The 27,200-nt window shown below is 42.3% G+C and overlaps 1 protein-coding gene across 2 annotated transcripts in view; it reads left to right on the plus strand.

Annotated features, from left to right (window-relative positions):
* The window catches only part of CPNE4 (copine 4), a 511,336-nt gene that overhangs the window by 467,828 nt on the left and 16,308 nt on the right, over nt 1-27,200 (plus strand). For both annotated transcript variants that reach the window (XM_047737056.1, XM_047737060.1), the window contains exons 10-12: nt 889-948; nt 16,858-16,991; nt 25,666-25,720. In XM_047737056.1, the coding sequence (XP_047593012.1) occupies nt 889-948; nt 16,858-16,991; nt 25,666-25,720 (249 nt within the window). The remainder of the gene's footprint in view (nt 1-888; nt 949-16,857; nt 16,992-25,665; nt 25,721-27,200) is intronic.

Consider the following 27,200-nt stretch of genomic DNA (forward strand, 5'->3'; position numbering starts at 1 on the left):
AGGTACAAGGGGCCAGTCTGCCAGCTCCAGGACTGCAGGGACCGTGTTGGTTTTCTCATCACCGTATCCCTAGCATCTAGTGCATGGTGGGGGCTCAGTAAATCCTTTGTTCAATAAATAAGTGGATGAACATCCCCAGAGTCAAGCAGCGGAATCATAAGGAAGCAGAAATGAAGACCAGAAATTGGTAAGGCACACGAGAACACAGATGACTGTGGCTGGGCAGAAAGCAGGGAGCATATTGACTTCCAGCACAGAGGTCCAAAAGATGGACTATGCAGTCCAGACGGCCATCATTAGAGCCCCACCTCTACCATCGACTGGATAGGTGATCTCAGCCTCAGCTCCCTCCTCCACAAAATGGCACAGTCATAATGATAATACCATTTTCATAGGGTGGTTCTAAGAATTAAATGAAATTATGGATGTGAAGTCCCTGGCTTAGAGTTAGTGCTCATAAGTTCATTGTTCATGGCATGACAGGAGTCTAACGAATGGGAAACTGTCGGTAAAGGCCTTCTCAGGTCATTGCCAATCCTGCAGCCACCAATCTAGATTGCTTTTGGTATTAAGAATGTTACCAAGACTGGGACTTAGACATGGGGACCAACACTGATGCCAAGTGTAGTATCTCACCGGAGGCTCCCATAACCCAAGAGAGGGGAGCAGGGGGCATAGGTAGCTGCAGCCCTCACAGGGTCATCTGAATTAACCATTGCTTTTTCTCTCCTTTAAAATACCAAAATCAATGGACCCCTCTTTTCCTCACAGATCCCTTTCTGCTCTTTCTTCTAGGTTAGCAGCCTAACCCCAAAGATTAAGCTTCTGCTTGGTAAGGAAATAGATCATGCTGTTACTAAAAAAGTTTCCTTTCATCCTCCCACGCAGATCCACAAGATGCATTCTTTCTTGGACTACATCATGGGTGGCTGTCAAATCCAGTTTACAGTAAGTTGCTTCCATATTTGTTCATATTCAGAGACCAAGGTGTGGGGAATGGCACTGGGATGGGGGCATGAGGAGACACAAGTTTATTAAACCCTGGGTCAGCTTTGTTCAGATCTCATTGCTGGAATACTATATGGTATCATGTTTTTGTTTTTGCTGTTGTTGTTGATGTTGTTGTTTTTAAAGATTTTTTATTTACTTATTTGAGAGAGAGAGAGATAGCAACAGAGGTCAAGAGCGAGTGGGGAGGAGAGGGAGAAGTAGGCTCCCCACTGAGCAGGGAGCCCAACATGGGGCTCCATCACAGGACCCTAGGGTCATGACCTGAGCCAAAAGCAGATGCTTAACTGACTGAGCCACCCAGGCACCCCTGGTATCATGTTTTTAACATCATACTTCTGTTTTCTCCAGTGAGTATGGTTGTCAGGAAGTCATATCAGGAAATTCATGCCACTTATCCTCAAGTGGTTTGGGAACTCCTTATGCTTCCCATTCTTCCAGTAACTACTTGAGGCATGGGACAGTAGGCATATTGCCAGATCCCATAATCTGATGAGCTGGATGGCAAGGAAGTACACTATGCTGTTAAGTCCCACTGAGCCAAGGTAGATGCAGCCCAAACACAAGCACCAACGCTAGATGGTCAGTGCCAAGAGAAAGCCATCCAAATGGTTTGTCAGACAAGAAAGAGGTGCATTCTAAAATATTGGAGAACTAGTCTTTCAGAGTTGAGAAATGGAGTATCTAGACTCACTGGGTGGATTGGGGATCATTTCCTACATACAACTTGTGAGAACCTGGGATTTATATACTCCAAGTATGTATTTGGGTGGGTAGGCTGGGTTTTTTTTAAGATGCCTGGTAGACCAAGCTTATGAGTACATCTGCCCTAGAATAACTTACTTAATATTTGAAACCTTCCTAAGTTTGGGCTGATGTGACCTCCAGAAAGAACATCCCCAGATGGCCAAAAATAGTTCTGCTAAAACCTATGGGAAAGCCACATGGCAAACAAGAGAAACACAATCTGAACAGCTTTTGTTCCTCATCTTATAGACATATAATCATGAATTTCAGCCCTGTTTATCTCCCTCAACTGGCTCAGTCATATGAAGAAAGCAAGGCAGATGGTTTAATTTTTTTGTCCAGGTTTAAGCCCAAGAGGGTAGACAGGACCACTATATTTCTGGGAATTGGATGGTGGTATTCAAAGGACTAAAAGGGGGAGTTCCAAGAGGATGAGTTAAGGGGTTGTTTGATATGCTAACCTCTCCTTAACTAGAAGCGTGTCCTCTACTCTAATCTCAGATGGGTCTGCATTTGTCCCCCCTAGACTTTGAGCATTGTTCATCTACCCCTCAATGGTTATGAGTTAGTTATAGAATTTGGTCATTTCTTTGAAGTCTAAGGCTCTCTGAAGATGCCCCTACCCAGTCCTCCCATGTGCACTGCATGCGGGTGCACACAGAGAGTAGCAGACATGTTCATTGTGAGCACCACACCTAACACTAGCTGTCCTATGGGCTCCCTGTCATGTTGGATATACAAAAATGGGAATAGAGAAGCCAGCAATGTCATATAGGAGAGCTACCGGAAATAGTGTCTCACAATCTTAGGCAAAGGAGCCATTCAGGAAACTATTTATAGGTTTTCAAGGGAAAGCTCTATTGATTTGGATCTGCTTTAGAGTTTATAGATTCCATGCTCTTAAACAATGCCTTATTCAACCTTCAGAGACTTACTCTGCCCTTGGAGTTATGCCACAAGGAACCAGCCCCCATGAACACCAGAAATTTCACCCCACAGCATCCCCAGGTCCATGTCCATGGACCTGACAGAGAAGGATGGCCCTTCCCTCCTTGGTCACTCCTGCTGATCCTCCCCAGCTGGGAGGCACCACCTTAATGGATTTCACCAGCACCTTCCCAGCACCAGCCCCTCCTCCCTTACCTTATTGACTTAGTGCCCCTCAGACTTTTTGAATAGTCTTTTTATTAAGCTCTCCTGGATCATCCCCTGTGAGGGGACCATTTGTTTCCTGTCAAGACTCTGACCAGTACACTTTACAAGCAGGAGCTCAAAGAAAGCTTCTATACTTTCACAGATACCTGGTGCTTCTGACTGAGCCTTAAGAATGTCAGAAGTGGAACATCTTTCCCTTCAGGTGCCAGGCTGAGGTATATTAGGGACTTTTATTGAATTATAATGGATTGAACCCTCAATCTTTTCTTTCTTTTTTTTTTTTTTTTTTTTTACAGCTTTATAAACATATATTTTTATCCCCAGGGGTACAGGTCTGCGAATCGCCAGGTTTACACACTTCACAACACTCACCATAGCACATACCCTCCCCGATATCCATAACCCCACCCCCTCTCCCAACACCCTCCCCCCATCAACCCTCAGTTTGTTTTGTGAGATTAAGAGTCACTTATGGTTTGTCTCCCTCCCAATCCCATCTTGTTTCATTTACTCTTCTCCTACCCCCTCGACCCCCCATGTTGCATCTCCTCTCCCTCATATCAAGGAGATCATATGATAGTTGTCTTTCTCCGATTGACTTATTTCGCTAAGCATGATACCCTCTAGTTCCATCCACGTCGTCGCAAATGGCAAGATTTCATTTCTTTTGATGGCTGCATAGTATTCCATTGTGTATATATACCACATCTTCTTTATCCATTCGTCTGTTGATGGACATCTAGGTTCTTTCCATAGTTTGGCTATTGTAGACATTGCTGCTATAAACATTCGGGTGCATGTGCCCCTTCGGATCACTACGTTTGTATCTTTAGGGTAAATACCCAGCAGTGCAATTGCAGGGTCATAGGGTAGTTCTATTTTCAACATTTTGAGGAACCTCCATGCTGTTTTCCAGAGTGGTTGCACCAGCTTGCATTCCCACCAACAGTGTAGGAGGGTTCCCCTTTCTCCGCATCCTCGCCAGCATCTGTCATTTCCTGACTTGTTCATTTTAGCCATTCTGACTGGTGTGAGGTGATATCTCATGGTGGTTTTGATTTGTATTTCCCTGATGCCGAGTGATATGGAGCACTTTTTCATGTGTCTGTTGGCCATCTGGATGTCTTCTTTGCAGAAATGTCTGTTCATGTCCTCTGCCCATTTCTTGATTGGATTATTTGTTCTTTGGGTGTTGAGTTTGCTAAGTTCTTTATAGATTTTGGACACTAGCCCTTTATCTGATATGTCGTTTGCAAATATCTTCTCCCATTCTGTCAGTTGTCTTTTGGTTTTGTTGACCGTTTCCTTTGTTGTGCAAAAGCTTTTGATCTTGATAAAATCCCAATAGTTCATTTTTGCCCTTGCTTCCCTTGCCTTTGGTGATGTTCCTAGGAAGATGTTGCTGCGGCTGACGTCGAAGAGGTTGCTGCCTGTGTTTTCCTCGAGGATTTTGATGGATTCCTTTCTCACATTGAGATCCTTTATCCATTTTGAGTCTATTTTCGTGTGTGGTGTAAGGAAATGATCCAATTTCATTTTTCTGCATGTGGCTGTCCAATTTTCCCAACACCATTTATTGAAGAGGCTGTCTTTGTTCCATTGGACATTCTTTCCTGCTTTGTCGAAGATGAGTTGACCATAGAGTTGAGGGTCCATTTCTGGGCTCTCTATTCTGTTCCATTGATCTATGTGTCTGTTTTTGTGCCAGTACCATGCTGTCTTGATGATGACAGCTTTGTAATAGAGCTTGAAGTCCGGAATTGTGATGCCACCAACTTTGGCTTTCTTTTTCAATATTCCTTTGGCTATTCGAGGTCTTTTCTGGTTCCATATACATTTTAGGATTATTTGTTCCATTTCTTTGAAAAAAATGGATGGTACTTTGATAGGAATTGCATTAAATGTGTAGATTGCTTTAGGTAGCATAGACATTTTCACAATATTTATTCTTCCAATCCAGGAGCATGGAACATTTTTCCATTTCTTTGTGTCTTCCTCAATTTCTTTCATGAGTACTTTATAGTTTTCTGTGTATAGATTCTTAGTCTCTTTGGTTAGGTTTATTCCTAGGTATCTTATAGTTTTGGGTGCAATTGTAAATGGGATGGACTCCTTAATTTCTCTTTCTTCTGTCTTGTTTTTGGTGTAGAGAAGTGCAACTGATTTCTGTGCATTGATTTTATATCCTGATACTTTACTGAATTCCTGTACAAGTTCTAGCAGTTTTGGAGTGGAGTCTTTTGGGTTTTCCACATAGAGTATCATATCATCTGCGAAGAGTGATAGTTTGACTTCTTCTTTGCCGATTTGGATGCCTTTAATTTCCTTTTGTTGTCTGATTGCTGAGGCTAGGACTTCTAGTACTATGTTGAATAGCAGTGGTGATAACGGACATCCCTGCCGTGTTCCTGACCTTAGCGGAAAAGCTTTCAGTTTTTCTCCATTGAGAATGATATTTGCGGTGGGTTTTTCATAGATGGCTTTGATAATATTGAGGTATGTGCCGTCTATCCCTACACTTTGAAGAGTTTTGATCAGGAAGGGATGCTGTACTTTGTCAAATGCTTTTTCAGCATCTATGGAGAGTATCATATGGTTCTTGTTCTTTCTTTTATTAATGTGTTGTATCACATTGATTGATTTGCGGATGTTGAACCAGCCTTGCAGCCCTGGAATAAATCCCACTTGGTCGTGGTGAATAATCCTTTTAACGTACTGTTGAATCCTATTGGCTAGTATTTTGGCGAGAATTTTTGCATCTGTGTTCATCAAGGATATTGGTCTGTAGTTCTCTTTTTTGTTGGGATCCTTGTCTGGTTTTGGGATCAAGGTGATGCTGGCCTCATAAAATGAGTTTGGAAGTTTTCCTTCTATTGCTATTTTTTGGAACAGTTTCAGGAGAATAGGAATTAGTTCTTCTTTAAATGTTTGGTAGAATTCCCCCGGGAAGCCGTCTGGCCCTGGGCTTTTGTTTGTTTGGAGATTTTTGATGACTGTTTCAATCTCCTTACTGGTTATGGGTCTGTTCAGGCTTTCTATTTCTTCCTGGTTCAGTTGTGGTAGTTTATATGTCTCTAGGAATGCATCCATTTCTTCCAGATTGTCAAATTTGTTGGCGTAGAGTTGCTCATAGTATGTTCTTATAATTGTCTGTATTTCTTTGGTGTTCGTTGTGATCTCTCCTCTTTCATTCATGATTTTATTTATTTGGGTCCTCTCTCTTTTCTTTTTATAAGTCTGGCCAGGGGTTTATCAATCTTATTAATTCTTTCAAAGAACCAGCTCCTAGTTTCGTTGATTTGTTCTATTGTTTTTTTGGTTTCTATTTCATTGATTTCTGCTCTGATCTTTATGATTTCTCTTCTCCTGCTGGGTTTAGGGTTTCTTTCTTGTTCTTTCTCCAGCTCCTTTAGGTGTAGGGTTAGGTTGTGTACCTGAGACCTTTCTTGTTTCTTGAGAAAGGCTTGTACCGCTATATATTTTCCTCTCAGGACTGCCTTTGTTGTGTCCCACAGATTCTGAACTGTTGTGTTTTCATTATCATTTGTTTCCATAATTTTTTTCAATTCTTCTTTGATTTCCTGGTTGACCCATTCATTCTTTAGAAGGATGCTGTTTAGTCTCCATGTATTTGGGTTCTTTCCAAATTTCCTCTTGTTATTGAGTTCTAGCTTCAGAGCATTGTGGTCTGAAAATATGCAGGGAATGATCCCAATCTTTTGATACCGGTTGAGACTTGATTTAGGACCAAGAATGTGATCTATTCTGTAGAACGTTCCATGTGCACTAGAGAAGAATGTGTATTCTGTTGCTTTGGGATGAAATGTTCTGAATATATCTGTGATGTCCATCTGGTCCAGTGTGTCATTTAAGGCCTTGATTTCCTTGTTGATCTTTTGCTTGGATGATCTGTCCATTTCAGTGAGGGGAGTGTTAAAATCCCCTACTATTATTGTATTCTTGTCGATGTGTTTCTTTGATTTTGTTATTAATTGGTTTATATAGTTGGCTGCTCCCACGTTAGGGGCATAGATATTTAAAATTGTTAGATCTTCTTGTTGGACAGTTCCTTTGAGTATGATATAGTGTCCTTCCTCATCTCTTATTATAATCTTTGGCTTAAAATCTAATTGATCTGATATAAGGATTGCCACTCCTGCTTTCTTCTGATGTCCATTAGCATGGTAAATTCTTTTCCACCCCCTCACTTTAAACCTGGAGGTGTCTTCGGGTGTAAGATGAGTTTCTTGTAGGCAACATATAGATGGGTTTTGTTTTTTTATCCATTCTGATACCCTGTGTCTTTTGATTGGGGCATTTAGCCCATTAACATTCAGGGTAAGTATTGAGAGATATGAATTTAGTGCCATTGTATTGCCTGTAAGGTGACTGTTATTGTATATTGTCTCTGTTTCTTTCTGATCTACTACTTTTAGGGTCTCTCTTTGCTTAGAGGACCCCTTTCAATATTTCCTGTAGAGCTGGTTTGGTATTTGCAAATTCTTTCAGTTTTTGTTTGTCCTGGAAGCTTTTAATGTCTCCGTCTATTTTCAATGATAGCCTAGCTGGATATAGTATTCTTGGCTGCATGTTTTTCTCATTTAGTACTCTGAATATATCATGCCAGCTCTTTCTGGCCTGCCAGGTCTCTGTGGATAAGTCTGCTGCCAATCTAATATTTTTACCATTGTACGTTACAGACTTCTTTTCCCGGGCTGCTTTCAGGATCTTTTCTTTGTCACTAAGACTTGTCAATTTTACTATTAGGTGATGGGGTGTAGACCTATTCTTATTGATTTTGAGGGGGGTTCTCTGAACCTCCTGGATTTTGATGCTTGTTCCCTTTGCCATATTGGGGAAATTCTCTCCAATAATTCTCTCCAATATACCTTCTGCTCCCCTCTCTGTTTCCTCTTCTTCTGGAATCCCAATTATTCTAATGTTGTTTCGTCTTATGGTGTCACTTATCTCTCGAATTCTCCCCTCGTGGTCCAGTAGCTGTTTGTCCCTCTTTTGCTCAGCTTCTTTATTCTCTGTCATTTGGTCTTCTATATCGCTAATTCTTTCTTCTGCCTCATTTATCCTAGCAGTGAGAGCCTCCATTTTTGATTGCACCTCATTAATAGCTTTTTTGATTTCAACTTGGTTAGATTTTAGTTCTTTTATTTCTCCAGAAAGGGCTTTTATATCTCCCGAGAGGGTTGCTTTAATATCTTCCATGCCTTTTTCAAGCCCGGCTAGAACCTTGAGAATCATCATTCTGAACTCTATATCTGACATATTACCAATGTCTGTATTGATTAGGTCCCTAGCCTTTGGTATTGCCTCTTGTTCTTTTTTTTGTTGTTAATTTTTCCGCCTTGTCATTTTGTCCAGATAAGAGTTTATGAAGGAGCAAGTAAAATACTAAAAGGGTGGCAACAACCCCAGGAAAATATGCTTTAGCCAAATCAGAAGAGATCCTGAATTGTGAGGGGGGAGAAAGGGGATAAAAAGGGGTTCAGAAAGAAAGAAAAAAAAAAACTATTAAAAAAAGAAAGCCGATAAAAAAAAATATATAAAAAGAGGAAAAAATATATATATATTAGATAAACTATTTAAAAAACGTTAAAAAAAAGAAAACGGTAAAAGTTAAAAAAAATTTAGCAGAAGAAGAGAAAAAGAAAAAAATTGAAAAAGAGAAAAAAATTAAATTAACTGCAAGGCTAAAAAATCATGGGGAGAAAGCCATGAGTTCCGTGCTTTGCTTTCTTCTCCTCTGGAATTCCGCCGTTCTCCTTGGTAGGTGAACTTGGTCCTGGCTGGGTTTCCCGTAGATCTTCTGGGGGAGGGGCCTGTTGTAGTGATTCTCAAGCGTCTTTGCCCCAGGCGGAGTTGCACCGCCCTTACCCGGGGCCACGCTGAGTCATCCGCTCGGGTTCGCTTTCGGGAGCTTTTGTTCCCTGAGCGCTTTCCGTAGAGTCCGGAGGACGGGAATGAAGATGGCGACCTCCCGGTCTCCGGCCCGGAGGAGCCGAGAGCCCGGGGCCCCACTCCTCAGTGCGCCCTCAGAGAACAGCGCCAAATGACTCCCGTCACCCTGGCCTCCGGCCGCGCTCCGAGCTGACCGAGCCTGCGACCGGTTCAAGGCAACCCTGAGCTGAGAGTCCCTCCTCGGCTCTGTCTCTGCAGCCGGCTTCCCCGTTCTAATACCGGTAAGCTCTGCGACACTGAGACACCCCCGATCCTTCTGCGACCCTGCGGGACCTGAGGCCGCGCTTACCCTGCCTGGGCTTCACCCCAGTTAAGCCTCTGGAGCGATGTCCCTCAGCAGAACAGACTTTTAAAAGTCCTGATTTTGCTCCGTTGCTCCGCCGCTCGCCGGGAGCCGGCCCCTCCCCCTGCGGTCTATCTTCCCGTCGCTTTGGATTCACTTCTCCGCCAGTCCTACCTTGCAGAAAGTGGTTGATTTTCTGTTTCTGGAATTGCTGTTCTTCTTCTCTTCAATCTCCCGTTGGATTTGTAGGTGTTTGCAATCTTTAGATAAGCTATTTAGCTGATCTCCCGCTACCCGAAGTAGTCTCAGCCTGCTACTTCTCCGCCATCTTGACTCCTCCCTGAACCCTCAATCTTAAAGGAGAGATAAGCTTTAGGAAAAAACAAGAAATGAGACGAATAAATAGGGTACTAGGTTTTTCCTTTAAAATCATTCCTACAGGGGTGCCTCAGTCAGTTAAGTGTCCAACACCTGATTCTGACTCAGGTCATGATCTCAGAGTTGTGAGATTGAGCCCCACATCAGGCTCTGTGCTAGAGATGGAGCCTGCTTAAAATTCTCTCTCTCCCTCTCACTCTGACCCTCCCACCTCCACTTCTCTAAAGAAAAAAAAGGCATCCCTATGAACTTAAATGTTTATGCATTCATATATTCTAATGATAAATATCAAAACCATATTTGGGTCAGTATGCATAAATAGGGTATATTCAGAGGAGTGTTGGAGAAGTGGTTTGGATTAAGAATTTGAAGGCTTTTAATTTTGAAGTAATGTGGTGGTTAAGGGAATGGTCAGAAGAATCTTGAGCAGGACATTAAAGCAATTGGGCACATGCTTTAGGGAACTAAACTGGGAGTGTTTGGTGGAAGGCATCAAAGGTGGTGAGGGGAGTCCAGAAGGGGAAGCAAGAAGAGATTAATAGTCTTGGTGACAAGTAAGAAGAGGCTAAGCTAGCAGGGCAGCAGTAGGAACACTGTGGCAAGAGAGTCCAATAAGCCTTGGCCCATGATCCAATGAGGAGATGGAAGACCAGGGAGAAAGAGGAGTCCAGAGGACTCAGATTGACAAAGCATGGCAATCCTATTCATGGCAACATGGAAATCCAAAGGAGCTGCCAATGAGATGATGATTTGCTTTTGGACCTGATTGATGTATATCCAGGCTTCCCAGTAGAAACGGCACTCATATATACGGTCCTAGGTTTCAGGAGAGAGGTAGAAGCTGCACACAAATAGGTCTGGGTGGGATGTCCAGAGAGAAGAATACAGAGAGGAAAGATGTCTCCGGATATTGTAGAAGATCTCCATTGGGCAGCAGGGGGAAGAGGGGCAACCAGTTGGAGAAGAAATGCCAAGGAAAAGGTCTAGGACAAGGCAGTACCTCAAATGACCAGGAAGAAAATGTTATGAGATCAAGGGCAATAATCCCATATGCGAGAAAGAAGTCAGAAGATGAAGAATAAAACACTGGGTCATGTGATAAAGAGGCACATATTATCTTATGTAAGAGCAATTTCAGCAACGTGAGACAGGGAGAGCCAGGAGTTAGGGTGTAGACAGAAGTAAGGAAGTGAACACAGCAGGTGTAACTATTCATTCAAGAAAGGCTGGCAGGGAAGAGGAGACTCAGGAGGAGAGCAACTTGAAGATTAAAAGAGGGGAGGTTTCAGGCTAGAATCTGACCATAAACAGAGGAGAAGCCCCAGTGGAGGGAAAGAGATTAAGATGCTAAAAAGAGCCCTAGTCAATGATTCTTTTTTGGTCCATGGCCCCACTTGAGAACCTGATACACAATCTATATCCTCTCACTGGAAAATGCACACACCTGATTCTGCATGCAATTTCGGGAGGTCAAGGGCACCCCTGAGGACATTCCATCTCCTCATTTGAATCCTCAAATCATAAGAACTTGAGGGCAATTGTCACGTGGCAGTCTAGGAAGAGGTGGGAGGAGGTGGGCAGATGAGAGACTAGAGAGGGGGAGATGGAGTTCACTGTGTTTGGCACATGGCACAGCAGCCAAAAATAAAATAGATACTAGAATTTCACACACAAAACAAAATTATAGACAGCATAAAAGAGACAGACACCATAAGGTATTTGGGAAAAAAATGGTAGAAGAGTTCACTGTTTCCTTGGAAAGTTACTGCTTTTCCAGATATTTAAAAATGTACTTTGTAAAGCAGATTTTCAGAGACAAGCTGTAAGCAACCTAAATGTCCAACAATAAGATAATGGCTATGTAAATTACAGTACCTCATTTAGGTGGATTATGGTAAAGTCATTTTAAATGATAATTACAATGATTGATGATAACGGGACACGTTTATGACATAATGTTAAGGGAAATAAAAAGAATGTAAAGCAGAGCTACCCTGTGAATACAACCAGGTAAAACGTTTATGTCTTAAGACATGAGAGAGAGGAGGAGAGAGAGGAGAGAGAAAATCTAGAAAGGAAAAAGAAAACATGACCTGTTAGGCTAGTGAAATCCTTAAGGAATGAGAATTGACCTCAGGAGCAGCCTTGACCTCCCAAAATTGTGTGCAGAATTAAGTGTGTACATTTTCTGGTAAGAGGATATAAATCTTGGGTCAGATTCTCAAGTGGTCCCAGTGATCCCCAACAAGTGGGTTGTTTTTTTTGTTTTGTTTTGTTTTTCATATTTTCAGATGGCCATTTTTAGTATTGGTAATTTTCTACCATTAAGGATGGTATTTCCTTTATCTCTGATTTTACAGTCTACATTTTGGTCCTCTAATATGAATGTGGCTCCTCCCAGATTAACCTTCCAGCCTAAATAAAAGGATCACCTAAGACAAATTCTCTCAGGAAATCTTCCCGAACCTAACATGTTCTGGGCATCCTATAACCACATTGTGTCTCAGTTGAAGTTTTAAATCTTTACAGTATATCCCAGACTGAACACTGGTGGACTGTGGTGGAGGTGTAGACCTCCAAGAAATGAGAAGAAGCCCTGAGTTGAAGAGGGGAATGCTTTGCAGTTTGTGGGAAATTAACCAGGCAATCTTGGGGGTATCTCCCATCTAGTCTAGTTCCTATTTCTTTGCCCCCCAGTGGAGTTTTGAGGAAATAGAAAAGCACAAGAGTTTAACCTGTCCTTTAAGAAATAGTCCAGACTGAACAGTATCTCCACCTACAAGGTTTATTGTATGGGTCCAAGCTGTATTTAAATATAAACAAACAAACAAAGAAAACGGCTGCCCCAGCAGATGATACGAGAAAGGTTGACTGCAGGTTGATTACAGAGATTAGGCCACTAACCAGAGGTTGATTCCCAGCAGCTTGCCTTAGAAAATACGGGGGAGGTTTCAAATGACTTGTGTGTCGCAGACAGACAAGGGGATCTGAGGAGTGGTCTCCTTTCACAGAAGAAGCTTAGCATATCCAAAGATAGATGCTTATCCTTGGCTTCCTGCCTCTTTCCAGAAACGGCTCTCACCCAGGGCTTGGTGGCAGTGGAGGGAGCATTTCCCATTCTGACTCTATAAGGTTTTGCAAAGCTGTTCCACGGCTCTGCTTAATGATGAGCGAGGCCTCCTGGGCAGAAGGGGAGAGCCATGGGCGGCACCTGTTCCCTGGCTGCCTGCTGAGAAGATTGGAGCACACACCAGAACCACAGGCTTTCGTAAATGCTTCCTATCCGACAATGAAAACGTGGCCGCCCTGGGAGCCCACCAGCATTCAGGAAGCGTCGGTGGCCACCTCCACAAGCTGGCACTTTTCAGTCATTTTCTTGCTTTTATTTCTCAACTTAATCCCGTCTTTCACTGCCTCCCTGTTGCTTTTTAAAATAAACCTAACCTTTCGCTCTGTTCTCCTTCCACTAATGCTAACTTAAAGAGCACAGAGAATTCTTGGTAGAAGGCCACCTCCTGAAGATAGATTCTTTATCTCCAGCTTCATCAGGGAGATTTAAGAAACCATCACTTGCCAGAAAAAAGCTCTCTCAGCTGCCATACCCTTAAGACTGTCCATGGTTGTCTAGTCAATGATAAAACGGAGTGGAAACCTCCCTCCTTAGTCCCCAGAGGCCTGCCTGCAGAAAGAAAATAAAACTTCCCTCAGGCCTTTCGTATGTATACACATCACTACCAAGAGCAGGTGGCCCAACGACAACCTTCTAATGCTGATCTTCAGATGCTGCTACTATCTTCAAGATGCCACTACTATCTTCAAGATGCCATCTCTTCCATTTCCAAAGAAATGTGGCCACTCCTTTTCCCTAATTGCCATCCATCAGTCACCAAATCCTCTTCATTTCCTATCCTAAACCTCTCTGGTCACAATCCCCTTCTCACTGTCACCTCCACCACAAGCTAATTTGTTAAGCATAAGGAAATTATTCCAAGCCTAAGGATGAAGAGTTGTTAGAAAATGAAATGACCAACAAGGCCAGAATGAGGAGGAAGCAAGAGAGGCACCTGGGGTCCAAGGTTTAAAAGGAGGCCTTCACTCTCAAGATCATGCAAGTGTAGGGGCAGCTAGGAATGAAAGCCTTCTTGAATGTATGCCCTCGTCACCCCCTTGCCTTCCCCTAGTCCCAACCAACCTCCTGTGATATGTGCTCTACTTTAAAATCTACTGTTGCCAGAATCTGCGTGTATTCATCCAGACGTTATATACTCTTTTCCCTGTAACACAACATATTCATTCAGGTGAGACACCTGGGCTTGGATGCTGCCACTTGGTGCCTGCGTACTTGGAGGCTCTTGCCTGTGACTAGGGAGGAGAAGAGGAACATTTAGGTCTCTTGAGTTGTCGTTTTTCTTTATGGAGGTTTTCCCCTTCTGGCCTTTCTCCTACCTGGTTTCATTCTCCGGTTTTACACCAAGACGCCAGCATGCTTTTGTTACCATGGAATACCCTTGATACTCAGGTAATCAGCACATGGGACAATTTTAAACTGCAGCATCAAGAAGCACAGGCAGAGGATTGGGACAATCCGTGATAAAGAGCACCGTAAACAGAGCGGTTGTGAGCCATAGGTGCTGGTTATTAATAACATCTTGACACCTGCCTGTGATTTGCATTTTAGATAAATTGGAACAGAATCAAGGTTATCTCCATAACAACTTTCTCACATTCTCTATAATTCTCTAGAGTCCTACAATGTTTTCTTCAGTAGGAAAGAGTTGGCTTTCCACATAGCCTTCCCGGCACTGTTTTTACCTTCTAAAGGCCATGTACATGTGTGGGAGGCACCAGCACCTCTTAAATGTGTCTCATCAGAACCCAAAGGCTCAGCATGGTGGCTCTGTGTGCTTGAGATCCATAAACCAGGAGGACTCTAGATGTGTGGTTTCTTCAGACACCGCCTCTCAAGCACCTCCCAAGTTTCCCTCTTAGAGAAGTTTTCCAGAAATAATCTGCATATATTTGGACCTCTGTGTGCTTGAGGCCCCATGGGTGGGTCCTGGAGTGCTTTACATCTTGTTCTTATTCACAAAATACATGGAAGCCCCCAACACATGAACTTTTCATCATAGTCCTTGATTCAAAGGACCTTCACCTATTGTCTTCCTCTTTTTTTTCCAGTGTGTTGACTTTTACCTTCGCTGGATTTTGCTGGTCCTCTTAAATCACCCCCAGCCATCCTCAATAACACATTCTCCTTATTGCACAGACAGACAGACAGACACACACACACACACACACACATACACTTTACTGGCTCTTTTCCTACCTTTTACAACTGGTCTGATTTTATAGCTGTTCATTCAAGGCCATTCGTCTCTCCTAAATTACTCTAGTTGCTGCTAAGCTTGTCTCCTTACTTCCAGGCTAAATCCCCTCCATTCTTTATAGGAATAAACATAGCTAAATACCATCTTGGCATGCTAGCCACAGCCATATATGTTCCTTTGGGTATATAATGGCATAATGGAGGAACAGTCTTCAGAGCTATAGAGACTTAGGTTTTAACCCAGCTCTACCCCCAGAAAACTTCATCACCTTTGGGCTGGGAATCAGGAGGATCTTCATCAAGAAAAAGGAATAGCAGTCTCTGCTTCCCAGAGTGTTTTCATGAAAATGAAATAACACAAAACCTGGAAAGCAGATAGTACTGTGTCTGACACAGAGTAGGGTTTTAACAAAGGTTGCTCTTCTCTCTGTCCCTTTGTTATCTGAGCAAGGGCATCTCAGGGTTGGGGAAGTACTGTGTGATTTTTCTCCACACGACCTTTCCTTTTGAAACACTGTTAGTACTAGCATTTTATCAGCTGGTACTCCCTTTGTTGAAAACATCAGGGTGTTCTGAAAATAGATTTTGAATCCAGCTTAAATTTCTTTTCAACACAGTCCTGGGGAGGGGTGAGGAAGAAAAGGGACGCAAAACCGGTAATGAAGAAATAACCTCACACGAAAGAAAAAAGAAAGGTTGTAAGTGAATTGTTAGCCTATCGCTTTTTCTCTTCTAGTCACTTGGATTCTATTGTAGCATTACAATATAAGGTATGGGGGCTATTTTCACCTATCATCCTTGCTCTTACGGGGTCATCTTTCAGGAGCAGAAATGAAACACATAGCGCCTTTTCTCTGTCCTTCCAGAAGTGACATTCCCCCCTAAGTAAATCCAATGGGACATTCCAATTATGTGTCATAATGGAATTTTGTCAAATAATATACAAGTAACATTTCCCACTCACAGGATCATAAGAGAAGATAAAGGCTTTCTGTCATTAGTAAGCTTATGAGTGGATCCTGACAGGCCCTGAAGAAAAAGAGATGTAACACGAACATTTCTTGCTTTTCATACAACTCCTTTTGTTTTAATTGTTTTAATCACCCCCATCTTTTCCCTACCACTCCCCATACTCCCCACTCTCAAGCTAAAGCTTTTTTTTTTTTTTTTTGAGAGGTGTTTGCTGGGTTAACTTTTATTTAATTGGTAATGATGTTGGAAATCAGAACAAATGATCCTTCCCATTTTAGCACTCTCCAGGCTTGAGCCTTTAGTGGTTGTTTGCTGTTGTTAAGAGTGTTAAGTGAGTCAACTCTTAATTAGATAATGATGGTAGGGGTCAGAAAAAATTTAAGAAGTTCAAGGATAGTATCTACTTGGTGGCAAGACAGAGGTTTTTCTTCTTTACCTCCCAGTCACGGTGCCAGAGCATCCAGGCTTCTTTTCTGTTATAGACAGGACTTCTCTCACATGAGGGAAAACCAAAAGCTAATGCCTCACTCGAAGCTGCTTCTTGCAGAAAATTTATTATAACCATGTCAACACGTCTCTGCAATTCGCCACACAAGGAAATAGGAGTATGGCTTTTGAGATAGACCACACCAGTAACACAGAATTTAGTTTTAAGGTAATTTACCTCTGCCTCTGAGATGGAATTGTCCTGCCTGGACAGCAGAGAAGTCTTTTCTTAGGGAACCCAGAACTGGGGACCAGATATTCTACCCACACTCATGCTGCCGGGTAATGGGGATCAGCAATGGCTGGGCTTTCTGACCGACATGTCCATCTCAAGTTCTGTTTTGGCACTGGGGGAGGGGATAATCGAAGACTACAGAAATGGTCTCAACTAAATTAATAGCTCCTCTCCCTTTCCTTCTTGGGAGGATGCTGCTTTTTCCATCTTGAGCCACGTCCTTTGTGTGGCTGATCACAATGCCTGTGAGATGCGTTCACTTTAATCTACCTGTTCTCCTCTTTTCTCTTCCAGGTAGCTATAGATTTCACAGCCTCAAACGGGGACCCCAGGAACAGCTGTTCCCTGCACTACATCCACCCTTACCAACCCAACGAGTACCTGAAGGCCTTGGTGGCTGTGGGGGAGATCTGCCAAGACTATGACAGGTACAAGACTCCCAGTTGGCTCAGGCCTTATCTCTCTGTGGGTTCTGATGGTCCCTCGCTGATCCTGGGCAGCAAAGTGGAAATCAGGTCCAACAGCTACCCATACCGAGGCTCACGAAGAAATGGGATAAAAGCTTGCCCAAACCTTTTATCCTCTCCACACCTAGAGAAACTGAGCTCATGCCATGCTCAACTTGGTCACACACACACACACACACACACACACACACACACACACACCCCACAATCCTTTCTCAGCTTTCTTATTTGGCTTACAAAACCACTTTCTTTTTTGTGAAGTTTCAGAAGGTGTCTTGCTACTCAAAGCTTGGTCTGCGGACTACCAGTATAGCACCACCCAGAAACTTAGAATATTCTCTCAAGCCCCACTCCAGACCTATTGAATTAGAATCGGCATGTTAACAAGATTCCCAGATGATTTGTGTGCATGGTGGACTTTGAGAAGCACCAGTTTATTGGGCCTTATTACGTCTAACCCTCACATTCCGGCTTGTGTAGGAAGCACTATTTAGCAGGAGAGAACTGTGCGGGGAGGTTAAGCAATCTGTGCACTCACTCAGCCTGAGGCAGGATTTGAACACAGATCTAATTCATTCCACCACTGAAGCTCATAAACACAGTGTTTCACTGATTTCAGAGCTACTGGTAACATTAGCGTCTGCCCATGTGCATGTGTGTGTGCCCATGGGAGTGTTTGTGTGTGTTGATATGTGTGTATCTAGAAAACTTGATTTTTGGGATCAGATTGGTATTATGTTTATTTTCCCTCGCTGGTAAATATTGACCTTTCTCACCAAAAGAATTGTAACTGACATAAATTACATTAAACTGAATGCATTTTGCCTTTTCAGTATTTCCAGGTTGAGGTGAAGTTGTTCACATGTCCAAAAGGTTCTTTAAGGTAGAACCAATGTAAATATAAATACAGGTAAATCTCAGTTGTGCCCTTAGTATGATTATAAAACAAGGCCAGTTAGTAATAAGAAGCAACAAACTAACCCTTTAAATCAGGAGAATAAGTGACTCTGTCCTCCAGTTTCAGCTAGTATGACTTCTGTTCTTTCTAGTCTCATAATTAGTGGTAGTAATATTATAAACCTGTTGCCCCAGGAACATAGGGAATGAGACAATCTAGTGAACCACAATGTGCAGAGAAACAAACAGGACAGGGGAAGAGGAGGGTCTCGTCATTATTCTTCCTGCCGGTGATTTTCTGGATTTGACTTGGTCATTGCCAGTAACTCAACTGGATTTGAGGGCAGTTGGGGACTGAACGAACAGGTCCAGTAAAATCAAACAGCTTGAAACACTCAAGCGCTTGCTGACATTTGCCCTCTTGTACATTTAGAACAGAAGGCAATAGCATTTTAAATTACCTTGTTGAAGTGATACTTCTTATACTTAACCTTGAGATACTAACTACGAAGACGACTTGAATTTCAGCTCTGATTTGTTTTGGCCCAAATACAGGGAGTATTCCTAGAGAGGGTATATATCATACGGAGAGTTCCACCAAGGAAAGAAAAAACTGTCAAATTGCATCTCCATTGCCAGAAACTTCTCCAGCCATCCCCAAGACACCAAAGCAGTCATCTCTTGCACAGAAATGATTTAGTGTACTAGTGTATACATAAGAGGCCAGAAAGGAGGGAGTGGATAGCTACAGGATTCTTAATAACTTTTAAATCTTGAAATGCTCATAAAAGAAATGGAGTAGGGGACACCTGGGTGGCTCAGTTGGTTAAGCAGCTGCCTTCGGCTCAGGTCATGATTCCAGCGTCCTGGGATCGAGTCCCGCATCGGGCTCCTTGCTCAGCAGGAGCCTGCTTCTCCCTCTGCCTCTGCCTGCCATTCAGTCTGCCTGTGCTTGCTCTCTCTCTGACAAATAAATAAAATCTTAAAAAAAAAAAAAAGAAATGGAGTAGGTAAAGTGCTCCATACAATACAATAAATGGATGCTTAACAGTAATGTTGACTCTCTTCGGGAAAGAAGGCAGTGTACTCATGCATTCCAAAGGGAAGGTTGGTGGGTTGACCAGGAACTAAGCTGCCAATGCCCAGAGTCTTGGCTGTGGTTCTGCAGCAGATTTATGGAATGATCTGGAACAAGGTGCTGAACTTCCTGTTTCCTAGTCACCTCACATGCAAGATGCAGATACTACGATCCCAGGGACCCGTATATCTTTTAGAGCTATTATCCCCTTAAAATATAAACGCCAGGCAAAGGCAAAGCCTAGAGAGCATTTTGTATTCATGTGAAAATACAGATTCAGTATAAAACTAAGATGGGACACCTTAGGGGTTACATGAAGAATTATTGTAAATTATTCTTTTTAACATTTTAATAGGATAATATGGAAATCACTGGCCCAACTGTCCAGGAAAATCAGGCTTCTGCAGCTCAGTGGAGCTTGATGTATACGTATACGTATATGTATAAAGAAGGCAGCTCAGCATTAAAAGGGGCAAATACCAAAGGAGGAAAAGCACTGAAAAGCCCAGGCGCTCTTTTGAAAGACTCCCTGGAAAAATGTGTAATGCAAGCTGCTGCCTTGAGAACTGACAAGGTTCCACAGTTTCTCCTTTGCGTGGGTGGGTAGACAATAGACAGGCAGAGTCAGGAAATTTCAAGTTGAGGCTTTGGAATTAATTTATTCTCACATCAAAGTCACTGAGGTTGATGTTCAAAAGAAACACTTGAATAAAAACTGACAGAAGGCATCGTTCCCCCTCCTGCAGCAACAGAGAGGTTTTTAATCCCCATGAGCCTTAGAAATTGCTACCAGCCTCTGACAACCAGGGGTTTTTCTTCCTGCCTTGTACAGTCATTGCTGAGGGGTCAGTACGAGGTGATCCATAAGTAGAACAGCTTGTGGGATGCATAAAGCCCTTCTCAGGGTGGCCTGGAAGGGGAAGCTTTTCCACAAATATCTGGTCCTAAGCCCAGAAGACAGTCCTGCCCACCTGCTCTGTCTCTCTGTGTCTGTGCCTGGGAAAGACAGAACACTGCCCATACTTTCCCTTTGGACTCCCCAAGCATGCACACATATCTGCTCACACACACACACACACACACACACACACACACACACACACACACACAAGCACATATATTCCATTTGCGTTGTAGCATTTGCCCAGCTCCTATGAACATACCGGTCAGGCTGCTCAAGATCAAGGTGAGATCCATGCCTTGGGCCCATCAGAGATATAGGTCTCTGACCCCCTGCCGTATCCTCCAACAAAAGGCTGGTCTATCTGCTGTCAAGAGAGTATAGATACTGAATACGTTGCTTGCAAGCATAGACTGCCATGTCATGGATGTGGCACCCCAGAAGGAGACAGAGGTTTCAGCAGCTGAGGCAGGAGTCTTCCTGCATGGTGTGTTAGGAGGCGAAGTTAGGGCTGATGCCCCATCTGACGGGTATTGGGTTTAGAATCAGAAGATAGGTTTGTAACACAGTGCCCCCGCTTCCACTCCACCAACACCAGTCAGGGGTTCTCAGCCTTGGCTGCACACTGGAATCATTTGGCTCATCTTAAAATATGGCGATGCCTGGGCCCCACCCAGAGCCTGCTTTAATTAGTCTGGTGTACATCCTGAGGAGTCAGGATTTTTCATGGGTATTTTTCTAATGGGCATCCCAAGTTGAGCTCCAGAGTTAAATTGGTTGGATGGGTCAGATGCGATGGCTAAGGAGCTATGCAGCACGTGTTGGCCGCTGGGCACCTCACGTGGTACCATAAAGACAGAGATAAATTAATAGAGCATGATTTCCCCCAGCCACTTCACAGTTTCAGAGAGAAAAAGGCATGTAAATAAATCACAGCCCAGCACAGTCAGGCCAGCTTTGCCCTGTGTAAGGATGGGGACTGAATCAAGAGAGGAGTAAGTTTCCCAGGTTAGCTTTCAAGGCAGTCAAGGAGGACCTTCTGTGAATGGCAAATTCTGGGATGTCCAGAATGGTAATTCTGATCCTTTGGAATGCTGATTCTATCCTTTGTTGTTATTAGAACATGGATGGAATTTTCTTTATTATTCTGAATCTTTAGACCAGACCAGCCTTCTACAAAGGGCAGAGTCAACAGGAGTGATGGAAAGAGCACAGGGTCCTACGGAAAGGTAGACCTGGGTTCAGACCCCGGCTCTGCTGCCTCTGTTCTGAGGTTTCCTTCCATTCCATGAGCCTTGGCGTCCTTGATTTCAAATGGAAGATTCATCAAACTTTCCTTGCAGAGCAGTTGTAAGGATTAGCTAGAAAGTGGCTAGCTAGCACGTGTTCTGCCTGTGATACTCAGTAAATGATAGAGGCTATTATCATCGATACTCTTAATTATCTTAAAAATAAACTGAACACAATAGGAAAAAGGGATTACAGTGTCAGATCTAAAGGACATTTTGGACCAATGACCTTTAATTTTTGGTTTTGAGCATAAACCCCTAAAAAGAATTTTTTTTTTTTAAGAATTTATTTGACAGACAGAGATCACAAGTAGGCAGAGAGGCAGGCAGAGAGCCCAATGCGGGGCTCGATCCCAGGACCCTGAATCATGACCTGAGCCAAAGGCAGAGGCTTAACCCACTGAGCCACCCAGGCGCCGCCCCAAAAAGAATTTTATAAAAATGTGTAATCTCACGTATTTTTACATTGAAATCTAATGTTTTCCATCATGAGTTTAAACAATGACAAAGACCAAAAATCCTGGTGTATTGTAAATAGGAACATTTAAAAATAAAACTCTTACATAACTCTTGTGAATGCATTTAGTAGGATCTAAATGCCATGGCTCTGTGATACTCACCATCATCCTTTTTAAAAATGTATGAACAAGCTCTTTAACTGGAGTTGAGAATTTTAATTATTTTTTTTCATGAAACTATATTTCCGGTCCCCTCCCCCAAAGAATTTCATCCTAATGTATCTTTAAGATTTGGGTTCAAAATCCTTTTATTGAATTTCTACAATAAAAATATGAATATAAATTTTAAAATTTCTAATGCCTAAAATTTTCTCTGTTGTAAAGATTCAAAATATTTTTTAAAATCTTCTGTTGGAGTCTTTATTACAATTATTATTAGTGCATAATTGATCAAAAGAACATAAATATATTGGAAATGTCAATGTCTAATTATTGCCTATAAAAAAAAATAAAAACTTTTAATGAAACCAATAGTGGGATTCTTTCCCAAGTAGTTTACATATCTATAGATGAATGCTACCTAGTACTAGATTAGAACAGTCTAAGATCAATTCTAATCCAACTTTTTGTTTTTATCAATATAAATACTAAGAAAACTTGTTCTTATAAATAAGCACATGGTAATGAAAAGCGTTTAATGAGCAGTACTACTCATTTATTTCCATTCTAAGTTATATATCAAAAAAATCACATAATGGTTTATCACCAAAATGTATTTTTAATGATCTACCAGCTGATATCAGCACTTTCTACAATTTTTTAAAGCAAAAATTGACAACTACCTGACTTGCAAAAGGATTTGTTTCCTAGTTCGCTTATTTTCTACTGCAGAGTTTCTATACTCTGGAACAATGCACCATTGTGGTTAAGATTCAGAATGGGTAAGGAGAAGGGTAATTGTGAAAGGGAAGGTGTGAATGGAGAGCTGGTCTTTCTATTATAGGTGTTCCCAGAAGATCAAGTTCAACAGAGAATAGCTATGAAAGTAGAGAAACTGAATACTGATTTCCTTTAAAAAAAAAAAAAAAAAAAAAAGCCATGCTCTCCTGTCCCCAGAAGGGCTTTGCATTTATTTCTATGTACCCCAGTGCTAAAATGGTTGTCTTAAAGAACAGTCTTAATTAAATGTCTAGGTGTTCTGAAATGCCATTTTGCTCTGAGTCAGCCTCTGTTTCCTTATGGATGAAGTAAGTTGTCTTTATTTTTATTGCCCTCTTTCTTCATCTCAAAGTCTTCCTGAACAGGAGGATAAAAATGGTGTTTGAAAATGAATCTTCCATCTGGAGATCATCGGAACAAGGTCATTCCCTAACAAGTTCAGGACGGCATGTTCATTTACTGTTGAAGACGATGGGCTCTTTTCTTGTATTTTTTACTATGTTATTCCAATAGTGAGAATAAAAGATTGCCTTTAGCAGTGTGGTAACATTGAATTTTCCAAGTGGGCAAGTTCCACCCATCCTTTTCCCAGTAGCTGCTGAATGGCCCCTTTCTCGGGGCTGAGTGGATTCAATCTCAAGTTTTTTGATGTGCTGGTATTCCCGATGCTTCCTTGTGTGCTCAACCTGCCTTCTCTTGCCTCTTGCGTAAGACTTCTCTCTGCCTAGTTTTATTTTTAATCAGGAAGTGTGGATGTTTAAATCTATTGTGCTTAGGCTCGAAACTTTTTCTTCAGTATGTTTGTTAGTTAGAGACCTTGTGGTGGCTAACTTCAGAGAATTGATGCCCTCCTGGGTCATTAATTATTCCTCTTGTAGGGTGAGGCATTTTCCCTACCTCCCTGCTTTTGAAATTCAATTACATAACAGTGCATCATGCTCAGCAAACTTCAAATCCCCAAGCGTGGCTCAGAAGGTATAAAAAGAGTATCATTAAGGCTGGAACATTGGTTTAGTGATTACAATGGATAGAATATTAGATCTCACCCTTCCTAGACTCATCAAAGAAAAAAATAAAAGGTGTGGAGCCCCCTAGGTTCCTGTTTGGACTTCTGAGCCATCTCCAGGTTGGAAGAACCAGGACCCATTCTCCACCCTGGAAAATGTTTTTCCAGACTTGCCCCCAAAGTACCTCTGAACTCTCGCTCACAGATTCCTCTTCATACCTGCTCGCCCTTGTTTTGGTTAAGGAGGAATTACTGAGGCGATGTATTTCAGTATTTCCAAGGACCTGAAGTATCTTTTTTTCTCAGAGCTGTGACTAATCCTTTATAAGATGCTGTGTTTTTCTATTTACCACTATTAATACCTTTTCTACTAAATGCTAGATGCAATGCAGCACAAAGCCTATTCCTGCACAATAGTGAGGAAAATGGAGAGCTGGTGGTTTTCTGGGGAATTTGACTAATTCCAAAGAATGCTGGCTTCCTTGTATCTCCCAACCCCTACTCCAAATTTGCTTGACTTTGCCGTATTTTAGTGAAGTGTTATCAGAGTCATCATTGGCTACTAATGACCTCTACATCTGTCAGATGGTGATGGGTAAAAATCTGGCTTTGGTACTTTGACTACTCTGTCAGCCTTGGGGGTAGGGTCCCCTTTGGTTGACAGAGCCATTCGGAGACAGCGAGCCCTAATCTGAATTTCCTTTCCTCCTTTACTAACTCTGCAAAGAGCTGAGAAATGTAGAAATTGTTCCAAGAACAAATCTCAGTTGTATTTTTAATGGGAGAGAATGTAAAAGGTAGATGGCATGAAAAGGATATGCCTCTGCCAAGAACAATATTCCAGAGCCCCATTGCAACAAAGGTTTGCCTAAAGAGAGTCTTACTTGTCTGGTCAGGGGGCCCTGTTACTGGACGTTTTGGAAGGAAATCACATGTAATGCTATATACAATCATTAAATTATAATGGGACAACAGGAAAGGCATGGGTTTTAGAATCACACGGTCCTCCCTGGTAAACACCTTTGGCCATCTTCTTAGCCTTTCTGAGACTCAGTTTATCTGTAAGCAGGACTAGTAAAGAGGTGGAACTTCAAGGGTTGCATGAGAATTAAATAAAAATGTACATTGTCTAGCATCATGCCTGGCACATTGTATGTACCAATTAATTTTATTTCTTTGCCCCATCATCTCGCCTATAGTACAGTAAAGTTGGAGTTAATATAACATATGTGAATGAATAAATTAAGAGAGAAATTTCAGTATGAATAAGAGAAACCAAGCCACGATTCAGTTCATGGGTTATCTAGTTGTTAAATATTTATTGTGCACATACTCTATGGCAAGTATGCTGAAGAGAGGGGCAAGGGGCAGTTTGGGACAGAGAGGCAGTGGGGATGTAAAGTTATTAATGCAAAAAAAAAAAAAAGCAACATCCCTTTGCATTCAGGAGATAAGAAAAGATATGTAAACAGTTTATATTGTTTATATGAGTTAAAGTAATGGACCCAATGAGTCCTGTAGATGGTACCAAGCCCTGACAGTTAGCCAGCCTTCCAAGCTTCCCATTGACTTTTAATATCTCTTTGGATTTAGACTTGTCTGGATTTGAACCCTGGCTCTAACTAGCAGCCTGATCTCGGATAAGTCACTTTACCTCCCAAGGCATTTTGCCACCTGGGAAATGGGAATAATGGTCTCTCCCTACAAAGATTTTAAAAATAACATATATGAAAAACCCTAATAATTAACCACTAAAGTTACCTAATTTATGACCACTTTTCAAAGACAGAAAATGGGTAGGGGAGGTGAGGCAATCCTGGGCCATTTTATTCCTTAGTATCAAATCTAGCAAAAAGTTATGGGAAGAAATTGCAGACTAATGACTATAGAACTTTGGGGTTTCCTTCTTGATTTTAATTACCCGTGCTACTGCTATCCCATTACCACAGATAATCAAGAAGCATGAGTCAGCATTTGGCATAGTAACATGTCCTTGTGAGGTAATGCATGTTCATGTTTTTCTTCCTGATTAGATGAACAAATGAAGCAACTTCTTTTTTTTTCCAGTGACAAAATGTTCCCAGCCTTTGGATTTGGTGCCAGGATACCGCCAGAGTACACGGTAAGTGAGTAGAGATCCTTTGCTGTAGCCTAAGGATGACTTGGGATTCCTTCATAGGCATTCACTCTTTTGGCCCTTCATAAAATTATGTAAGTAGAGCCCAAAAACTCAGAAATGGTCTTCAGAACCAGTGGGATTAGCTCACTGGTACCTATCTTTTGATGAAACTCAATCTCCTGTATTCCAGATGGGTCTTCTCAGAGGTCCGAATGAAAGGTTCCATTGTTGAGCTTCTTTAATAGATATGGTCAGAGACTGAGAAAACACTCAGGAAGCTGATCTCCACTGGCTCAGAACCTATCTATTCAGGTCTGCCCCAGAGAAAGGTCCTACTGACAATGCCAACAGTGAAAGGTCATGACAAGGATGTCTACAGACTCCCTCATTCCAAGTCCCTGAGCTGGCCTATGTGGGGGAGAGAAACAGTGAAGTCCTGAAGGAGAACTGTTTTGGCTTCAAGTACTGGGAAGCTGGAAGGTTCTGTGAAAACACTGGTGTCCTAGTTGGTACTGATTTCTCATGAACAAGGAAGGCAAAGATTGTGAAGAGAGATTTGCACTGCAGGGGAGCTGAAACATTGTGCTGTGGTATACCAGATGCTCCTGTGGGACACTCTCCACAGAGAATTCTGCTCCCACAGGTAGAAGGGCCTTGGAGAGAAAGCAATGTCCCTACCCCAGCCTCACCAATTCCTGTGAGGTACATGCTAAGTGGAAGCAATACTGCTCAGTCATCAGTTTCTCTTTTACTGATTAAGTTGCTGAGCAGGAGAAAAATGCTGATGTTTGCTCTCACACCAAACCTCTCAGACCAATGGCCTTCCCCTCCTGTGTCCTTTTTGAAAAAAGGGAATCCAAATCCCTGTTATTGCTGGGGTGAACAGTGGATGGACTGGCGTGTCTCTCTGACCTGTCCTCTTTCTTGTTGGCCTCAAAACCGACACTGTCTTCCCTCCCAGGCATGGCTACAGAATTCTAGAAGCATTTGTTGGAAATTGAGCATGCAGAGGAAGAACATAGAACAGGAGCTGCTGACTGGTGGCCTGTAGACATTATTCAGGCCACAAATGTATTATATCTGACACAACTTTTTTTAAAGAATTATGCAATTTCATTTACAATGTTAGATTTCTTGCTTCTCCAGAAAAACTGGAAGACCTGGCAACACTAAGATTCAAAGAATATACATATAAGAATTAGCCAGAACTGAGGAGATGCAGTCACCTTTAGATCAAATCCAGAATCTGATCCAGGGGTATCAAATCCAGAATCTGGACAAATGGGTGCCAGCCTTCTTCCCAGAGCTGCTGAGCTTTGAGAATGACCAGTCAAAAACCACCGGTCTATGGGGAACCTGTGTGTTTCAGTTGGTTAAGCATCCACCTCTTGATTTCAGCTCAGGTCATGATCTCAGGGTCATGAGATCGAGCCCTGTATTGGGCTCTGCACTCAGCCCTGTATTGGGCTGCTTGAGAGTCTCT

Source organism: Lutra lutra, chromosome 1, assembly GCF_902655055.1.
Source record: "Lutra lutra chromosome 1, mLutLut1.2, whole genome shotgun sequence".
Taxonomy (NCBI): Eukaryota; Metazoa; Chordata; class Mammalia; order Carnivora; family Mustelidae; genus Lutra; species Lutra lutra.